The sequence below is a fragment of the Rhea americana genome, unplaced genomic scaffold (assembly GCF_003343005.1).
Source record: "Rhea americana isolate MKP2758 unplaced genomic scaffold, rheAme1 scaffold_163, whole genome shotgun sequence".
Lineage (NCBI taxonomy): Eukaryota > Metazoa > Chordata > Aves > Rheiformes > Rheidae > Rhea > Rhea americana.
In genome coordinates, this window is record NW_028185739.1 from 683,866 (window position 1) to 692,998 (window position 9,133).

At 63.2% G+C, this 9,133-nt stretch overlaps 1 protein-coding gene across 1 annotated transcript in view; it reads left to right on the top strand.

Moving 5' to 3' along the window:
* The window catches only part of TMCC2 (transmembrane and coiled-coil domain family 2), a 22,897-nt gene extending 14,076 nt beyond the window's left edge, over window positions 1-8,821 (top strand). Inside the window, exons 3-5 of the mRNA XM_085300367.1 lie at window positions 5,808-6,742; window positions 7,133-7,268; window positions 7,483-8,821. Coding sequence (XP_085156493.1) covers window positions 5,808-6,742; window positions 7,133-7,268; window positions 7,483-7,794 — 1,383 coding nt within the window. The 3' untranslated portion in view covers window positions 7,795-8,821. The remainder of the gene's footprint in view (window positions 1-5,807; window positions 6,743-7,132; window positions 7,269-7,482) is intronic.
* Window positions 8,822-9,133: the final 312 nt, after the last annotated feature.

Consider the following 9,133-nt stretch of genomic DNA (forward strand, 5'->3'; position numbering starts at 1 on the left):
GGCGGGATACGGGAACGGCAGCTCTGGCTGCGGGGGCGGTGGGAGCCCCTGCCCTCCCTCTCATTAGGATGGTGCCTGCGAGGCCGGTTGGTAAACGGCAGATTATAGCTGCCAAGACAAAGATACTGGCGATTACCGCTTAATTAACTCAGCAGCAGCAGGATATCAGGCTCTTGTACTGACTCACCCCGCAGCAGAAGACGCCGTGTTCCTCAGCCCTCTCCGACAGACGGCTGCTGCTCCCAGCCCGCCGGCAGCCGGGCCGGCGCGAGGAGGCAGCTCCTTTCCGGCAGGCGGGCGCTGCGGGCGGCGCGGCGCCCCGGGGCCGCGGCGGCTCCGCGCGGCTGGACGCGCCGGTGCAGGATTCGGCTCTCGGAGCGCAGCCCCGGGGACCCCCCAGCGGCAGGGGCTGGGGGCTGCTGCCAGCCTTTCTAATCCCGTAGCGTGGGATGTGACCCCCCCCCTCGCCGCGGCTTTGGCAGCGCCGCTAAGGCTCCCGGGGCTACTCCCTCCCGTAAGGCAACAACGGAAATTTTCCCCCAAATCCCCCTCCCCGTGTAGGCAGGGCCCCGAACAGCTTCCCCTTACGGGACGGTCACTGAATCACCCGGCAGGGATGTCCCTCCCGGGGACCTGCCGGCCGCGTCTGCCCAGCTCCGCACCTGGAAAGGAGCCTTGCGAGGATTCGAGCCAGGACATCAGTCCGGCGCTGGCAAACCGGGAATATCGGGAGTGTCCAAGCTGCCCCGCTGCAGCCCCGTGCCGGGGGAGCCAGGGACGGCCCCGGCCCGCAGGATGCAGCGTCTAAGCAGCAAGGCGACGCCGGGGTCCGCGCAGCGCCGATGGGAGCCTGGCGGGCGCCCAGGCTCAGCGGGGACGTCCGGGCAAGGAGCGAGAGCCGATGCCCGGGAACGTGGGGATCCGCCCTGGCTCCCCCGGGACAGGGGCAGGTTCCCGTCCCGCCGCCGCCGGCAGCCCCGTGCGACGGCTGCACCAGCCCAGCGCGAACGCGGAACGAGGGGTGAGCGCCGAGGTGCCTCCCGGCCGCCCGGGTCAGCGCCCGGCGCCTGCTGACTGCAAGATTTCAGGGCTGAGCCAAAAAAAGCAACTTGCTTTGGGCACCAAACGCCTCGGGAGGAGGGAGAATCGGGAACCGTTGAGCTTGCAGATCTCTGCCCGGGTCGGCGTCCCGGCTCGCGCCGGTCGGCACGCGGCTTTCTCGCCCGGCTCGGGGACGCGCCGCAGCACAGCTTGGCTGCGTCCTGCTCCTTGGTGCATGCTTCGCTAAGCTAAGCTCCGGCCTTGGCTGCTCCCGCTAGACCCCGCCAGCCCGGCGGCCGGCGCTGGCTAAGGTAACGCTGTGCAGGCTCCCAGCTGCCGCCGACACCAGCTGCAAAGGGGCAGAGCAGGAGCCTAAAATTCGCTGCTGCGTTTGCATTGCGTTGCGAGGGGACTTGTCCTTTGTTTTAGACACTTGGAGCAGCGTTTGTAGGCGGTCGGGGCCGGGTTCTGCGCCGCTCAGCACCGGCACACGCCAAATGTGCTGTGATTTTGTGACGATCCAGGGATTTCCTTTTGCACAGGAGCTGGGATTTATTCATTTCTAAATTTGCCTCTTACAGGCAGGCCTGAAAAACATAGCGACCACTTTCTAACCGGTGGACTATATCTCCTAAACAGAGACGGTGCTAAGGATGAAGGGGAGTCCGCCACCACCCTCTCGGGTAATTGCCTTATAAAAAAAACCCACTTTCGGTACGGCAGCAGCTGGGAAGAGGGGAGAGCTCGAGGTCCTGCCAGGCTGCTTCTGCAAGGGCTCTGCCAAAAGCTCTKGCTTTGCCGGATGGAGCAGGTATTGGCAAAGCAGCCGGGACGCAGGGACGTGCGTGGCGCCGGCAGGCAGGCAGCGTCCCCGGGCGCGGGGCTGCGYGGATGCTCTGCTCTCCCGTCGCTGCTGCTTTGGGCTTTCGGACGAGGAAGGTCCAACGGTTTGACCTGGCTCAGCCGCGGGTTGTGGGTTTAAATTCTGCCTCCCTTAACCACTCTGATGCTGGTCTGGCCCTTGCAGCGGTGCCTGCGCCGCTTTGCTCTGCGCTCAGCCTGGGCAGTGACTCCCAAACAGAGCAAACCCCCAGGATTTTGGAGCCAGTTGCGCACAGGCAGCGAGGTCTCATTTTCAGAGGTCAGGGGTGTTGCACGCGTGAGTGTCTGCGGGCCGGGGCGGGCGGGAGCAAGCCGTACGCCCCTTGCTTCTCCCCTGCAGCCCCCTCTGACGCAGGCAGGAGCCGGAGCCCAGCAGCAGCGCTGCATCCCGGGACGGGCTGCTTGGGGCAGGTGCGACACCCCCTCCGGTTACGGTGCTGCAAAGTCTCTCCCCRAGCTCCGAAAGCTCAGCTCCGGGGCTCACAACCTCCTACCGATCCCAAACTGCTCGGGTTTGGGGTTGCCGTGAAATATTTGCTGTTACAAAGAGCAAGCTCTGCCGCTGTGCTCGCTCGGCGGAGCCGCCCYCAGCTAGCGGGGGCGAGACCCCCCGCTCGCCTCGCGCCGCGGCGGCCCCGCGGCCGCCCTCCCCGCTGCGCAGAGCCGCAGCCGGAGCGGATTTCCTGAGTCGGCAATCCCGCCGCAGGCAGACGGCCCCCGCGCGCCTGCAAAGCCGCCGGAGAAGCCGGCGCCGAGCCGCCGGCCTCTAATCCGACCCGTAGTCCCTCCCTCCCGGCTGCTCCGGGGGATTCGCCGCGGCCGTCGCGGRGCTCCCCTCGCCCATGGCAGCGCCGGCCGGCCCCGCGCCCGTCGTGACATGGAGGTAGGTCTTGGCCGTGGCGGATCGCGGGATAATCCCACGGGAAGCATCGCTCCGGGCGGGAAGGGACCTGCAGGGGCTTTTGGTGGTCACCTGCCTGACGGTGCCTGCAGAGTCGCGACGGGCGCTGACATCCGGGGCAGGGAGCCCAGCGGTACCTAAATTTTTCCATGCTTGAAGATGTACACGGTCCTTCGCACCGCCTCTTCTTCCCCGGGCTAAATGTCRGCTGGGAACCGCGGTGATGCTTTATGTAGTGAAAGTCTGTATTGAGGGCAGACACCACGGAAGCCACAGCGTTAATAAATCTACTGCGCTCTCTCGCAGATTATAACACAGGGAAAACRGAGTAGGTAGATCCCGAGCAAGGGTCTGGATAAAGAAACCACGCTTGAGAGTGATGCTTGGGACTTCAGGATAATTGATAGAGCAATTTCTTAAAATGGATTTAAACCACGCTGCCCGCACGCGAAGGGCAGCGGCACGGAAAGCGGCAGGGCGTACGCGTGCCCTGCCGGAGCCCTCGAGTGCCCGCACAGCCTCTCCGCTCCAGCCCTCTGCGTATTGCCGTTCTCCCGCGCTGAACTCTGCAGGGAATAATTTTCCCTCCTGCATCCTGCATCGCTCCCGCGTCTGCCTGGGAAGCCAGCCCTGGCGGCATTGCTGACGGCCCTTCCAGAAGGTTTTCTGCACGGAGGGAAAGTGCAGCTCTGACTAATCCCCCTGTTAAATCCTCTGCACGGTGGTTTCAGCTCACTGGGATTTAGCCGGCGTCGCCGGTTAATGCTGCAGGAATCTGTACTGCCTTCTGGGGTTGTTGTTCCCRAAGCGATAACCTGGTGGGGTTTCCTGTGGTTTGCCCCATGCCCGAGCCGCGGCRGCAGGCGCAGGGGGGTTTCTCGCTGCTCAGCGCAGTCCGGAGGACCAAACTTCGGTTCCCCGAGTCGCCCGGGCTGGTGGGGACAGACAGGGTTTGGCTGYGGGTGCGGGAAGCTGCGATGTGCTGGTGCATCGGCCCCTTTGCCGCCTGCACCGACCGCAAACACCCTTCCTGGAGGATGCAGCTTTTAATTTTCCTTGCTGGCATCAGCTGGGGGAAAATTTTTATCCCACCGGCTCGTTAGCCACTGGGAGCCTGGCCAGGAGGTCGGGGAATCCACTGGATTTTCTTTCCCATCCTGAATCAAGCTGAGTTGGCGGCGGGCGCTGTGCCGCGCTGCTCTGCCCTCGCAGCGCTCTGCTCCCCGGGAGCGCAGGCTTGGCGGAAAAGGGGAAGGAAGCGAGGGCAAACCCCTCGCCGCGGCGGTCCCCTCATGGCAACAAAGTTTGAGCAACTTCTCCGCTTTAATTGGCTCAGGCCGGTTTCCTGTTTCGGCTTAGCTGGGGGTGCTTTTCTTTTCTAAAGCTGGTTTTATCCTTTGCTGTATATAGAAACGTGCATCTGGGGGGAAAAAGCGAGTTTTCTGCCGCACAAGCGCCGCGTTGCGGGCGGCACCGCTGCCGAGGGTCCGATGGCAGCACAGCCCCTCTCCCGGCCATTTAAAGCTCCTACCAATATCCCCGAGCCCTCCCGGGTGGCCAAGGACCTGCCAAGAGCCCGGCCCCGTTTGCCCCGAGCTGCTCCGCGGCCGAGCGCGTCCCCTCCCTCCCACGCGAGGCACCTCCTGGCAATAACTGCTCCTAAGCAGCGATCCCTCGATCCTCCGCGTTATCCCTATTAAAGGGTCATTCGGGGAAAGTGTGATGGAAATGAGAAATTATTCAGGTCTGTCAAYGGTATTTAACTTTCAAGCAGTTCTTAATTAGAAGCCAGGAGCCGTTTACACAACTGCTGAGATTTGCATAAGAATCTGCATGTAAAACCCAGCGACTGGAAAGGTTTCTGGGTTTCAAGCGGGAAAGTGGCACGCTCGGCGTGCCGAAGGCGGGGACGGCTCCCGGGCYGCGCTCCAGCCTCTGCCCGCGGTTTTAAGTGTCGCTGCAGGCAAGCGATTTTTCTCTCCCAATCCTTTAATTTTTCCACCCATAAAATAGAAATCAGCGTGCGCCCGCACTGTATAGGTGGCGGGCTGCGTCTGCAGAGGGCTCTCGAGCTGCCGGGTGAAAAGCCTCAGAAAAAGAGAGGAAAAGCTTTGTGCCGGGGGAGGGAGTCGCTGCGCCGTCACCCTTCGGCCAGCGCCGTGTTGGAAGGAGCCGCCTCGACTCGCCGCCGGCTCGGGCTTGCGGTGGAGTTTCTCATTTCTTTCTGTGCAAAAACTCCCGTGTGCATCTATGCTAAAGACCGAAGCCTCCAAACTGAAATACCGCCAGGGAGCTCAGTCCCCGCTCTCGCGGCTGTTCCRGCGGGAGGTTCGGTGCTGGGTTTGGGTTGGAGCTCCTCGCCGCCCGAGCAGCCCGGCCCCGCGTCTGCCGCCYGCCGGGGCTCGCGGGGGCTCCCAGCCGAGCCCCTGCCCCTCCCCGCCCGCTGCTCCCGCTCCGGGACACGGAGAAACGTGGCTCCCCGGGAGAGCCGAGCTGCTTGCACGGAAGGAGGCCGCTGCCGAAGGGCAGCGCGGAGGTTGGACGGTTTCCAGCCGCGTAACCTTTCCCTTCTTCCCCCCTGGATGAAGTTGGATGTGCTGAAAGCCTGGAAACATCAAACGCGCTTCCTGATCTCCGCACCGAGCGAGGGCAGAGCRAAGCTCCCGGCTGTGGATATTTCCCACTGAAAGCAATTGGCCAGAAAAGGCCCCTAAAGAGAAATTATTGTGTGGCTGCATCTTCTAACGGGGATGCCAATAAGCGTTATGGCTGGGAAATGCCTAAGCAAGCAGAAAAGATCCTGCTTCTGGCTGCTGCTCTCTGCCCTGGGCTGCTCTCCTGCCCCGCTCCTCCCTCCTCTCGGCCCTCTCCTGCCCCTCGTGTCTCTTCTGCTCTCTCTCTGCTTCCCACACYGGTAGGTGAGCGGTTGCTCTGGTTTTGCCTCCCTCCGTTGAGCTTTGCCCTGCTCTCTCTTTGCCCCCAGCTGGACAAGGGGGACGTGACCGCGCTGAGCCTGCCTTCCAGCACCGGCCACGGCGACGCCGACGGCAACATCTGCCTGGATGTCCCGGAGGGCACCCCGGATCCCCACCGCACCAAAGCCGCCATTGAGCATCTGCACCAGAAGATCCTCAAGATCACCGAGCAGATCAAAATCGAGCAGGAGGCTCGAGATGACAACGTGGCCGAGTACTTGAAGCTGGCCAACAACGCGGACAAGCAGCAGGCCTCCCGCATCAAGCAGGTTTTCGAGAAGAAGAACCAGAAGTCGGCGCAGACGATTGCGCAGCTGCACAAAAAGCTCGAGCACTACCACAAGAAGCTAAAGGAGATAGAGCAGAACGGGCCGTCCCGGCAGCCCAAGGATGTCTTCCGGGACATGCACCAAGGCCTCAAGGACGTGGGTGCCAACGTCCGCTCCAGCATCAGTGGCTTCGGAGGGGGYGTTGTGGAAGGTGTCAAAGGAGGGCTCTCGGGCTTGTCGCAGGCCACCCACACCGCCGTGGTCTCCAAGCCCCGGGAGTTTGCAAGCCTCATCCGCAACAAGTTTGGCAGTGCAGACAACATCGCCCACCTGAAGGACACGCTGGATGACGGGCACCCCGAGGAGGCATCGCGGGCTCTGAGCGGCAGTGCCACCTTGGTCTCCAGCCCCAAGTATGGCAGCGATGACGAATGCTCCAGTGCCACCTCAGGGTCGGCCGGCGGCAGCAACTCAGGGGCAGGGCCTGGTGGCTTGGGGAGCCCCAAGTCCAACACCCTGGACAGTCACCACAATAACTTTGACACCATCCTGGAGGAGCTCCGGGAGATCAAGGACAGCCAGTCGCACCTGGAGGACTCCATGGAGGACCTCAAGGCTCAGTTGCAGAGGGATTACACCTACATGACACAGTGCTTGCAGGAGGAGCGGTACAGGTAGGGCCCAGCGGGCGCAGAGGGTGGCAGTGTGCATCGCTTGGGGCTGCCAGCAAGGCACACGGCGCGGGGACACGCTTGCCCTGTGTGTGCTGCTGATGCTTTGCAATGGCTTGCCCTGCCAAGCCCTGCAAAGCGGGCACGGTCCCACTGCCGTCCTCACTGCAAGACTTCCAGCAGTGTCTGCGTTGCTGGGGCAGCGGGTGCTCGGCGCTGCACATGTGGGGCGAGCTGCAGAGGAGGCTGGGGGAGCGCTGGCTGCCCCTGGGAATCAGCTGCAACCCCGTGGGCCATGATGCTGGAGGGGACTGAGGGGGTTGTGCATGCCGGGGCACCACGGGCAGCCAGCGTGCCCCAGCGCCCCTCTCCCCTTGGGGCCTCCCTGTGCAGGTACGAGCGCCTGGAGGAGCAGCTGAAYGACCTCACGGAGCTGCACCAGAACGAAATGACCAACCTGAAGCAGGAGCTGGCCAGCATGGAGGAGAAGGTGGCCTACCAGTCCTACGAGAGGGCGCGGGACATCCAGGTGGGCGAGCATGGGGCAGTGGAGGGCCCTGGGGCTGGAGCAAGGGGTAGGCAGTGCCTGAAAGGGGGTGGATAAGGGGACTGCTTATCCAAGGGACTCGGTGGGACAGCTGTGATGAGCCAGACTGTGCCCCAGCGAGCCCTGAGTGGTGGGCATCAAGGGGCAGTGCAGGCACAGCGGCAATCATTGCCCTGACGCAGCCGGTGCCTTGCAGGAGGCGGTGGAGTCCTGCCTGACGCGGGTCACCAAGCTGGAGCTTCAGCAGCAGCAGCAGCAGGTGGTGCAGCTGGAAGGAGTGGAGAACGCCAACGCCCGTGCCCTCCTGGGCAAGTTCATCAACGTCATCCTGGCCCTCATGGCCGTGCTGCTCGTCTTCGTCTCCACCATCGCCAACTTCATCACCCCACTCATGAAGACCCGCATGCGCATCCTTAGCACCGCCCTGCTCGTCCTCTTCCTCCTCTTCCTCTGGAAGCACTGGGACTCCATCACCTACTTTCTGGAGCACGTGCTGCTGCCCAGCTGATCCCCCGCCCGGCCGCTGTGGCCCGGGGGACTTGCTGTTTCCAGCGGAGGAGAGGGTGGGAGGGGGGCCGGCGCGCTGGAGCCTTCGTTTAACTTCTTCACGCACTTGGTTGAGTTGCTTTCCCAACCCTGCGCTCTCCCTGCACCCATCCACGATTGCGTTCAGCACCCGCAGGGTGGAGACGGAGCCGGGACCTGTCCATCCTCTGGGATGTTTGGGCAGGGCAGGATGGGGACGGAGGAGGAGTTTTGGAAGAGAAGGGTAATTTACGTGTCTTTGGGTTGTACTGGGATCTTTGGGTTGTTTTTCCATGTCATTCCAATGTCCTGGAAGACTGTGGGAAGGAGGTCGTCTCCGCAGCCCACCCCAGGGCTGCTGGCAGGGAGCGCTGAGCCCGAGCCCAGCTGCTGCCGGGCCTCCCCGGGGCAGAGGAGAGCGGGGGCTCCGCTGCGTTTTCTTCCTTCTCCCCGGAAGATGCGAGCAGCTCAGGCCCGGGATGCAGCGAAGCAAAGCGCCTGCGGCGGGAGCGAGCAACGGCGGGGGCCTTGCGGCGAGCGCAGCCGTCCGTCTGTCCCGCGGCCGTGGTCCCCGGGCAGAGCTGGATGGCTGTGCACGGCCCCGGCACTCGTGGGGGCCCCATGCCAGCGCGAGCATCCTGCACCCGCTTCCCTCCGTTTATTTATTTTCCCCCTCCTTTGGCTTTAGTTGAGCGGATCTCTTCAGGGACACCTGGACTTGCCAGCAGCACGCCTCCGAGTTTCACAGCCTCCGCAAAGTGTCGTGTGTGCGTGTGTGTGTGTGTGTGCGCGCGCGCGTGCGGTTTTTAATTTAATTCGAGACTCTCGTTTTCCATTTGTGAATCCAAGCTGGGAGAGCGCGGGGCGGGGGGGGGAGCAGCTGCCTCCCGGCCCCACGCGAGAGCACGGCATGCTGTCTCGACTGTTTCTTAAATTATTTCATACATATATATTTATGTAATATATCTACACACACATATATATATAAATAAAATATATATATAAAAATACCTGCCCGGTCAGGTGCTCCTCTGGTGCCCGCAGGTGCGGCTCCGCCGCCCTCCACCGCCTCGGCTYAGCGGGGAATTTGGCCCTTGATGGATTTGGCAACGCCTCTGCCCTGCAGCTGCCCCGCGCCGGCGCCACCAGCCCGGGACACGGCCTTCGGGCTCTGTCCCTGGGGACGCCACGTCCGTGCCCAGTTCGGGCCTCGCAGACGCCTTAGCAGCCCCCCCGCCAAATCCGGGCTCCTCTGGCTCCGGGACCCGCGCTCACAGCTGCAGCGACGAGGCACGGGCGAAAGGGCTGTACAGACGCTACCC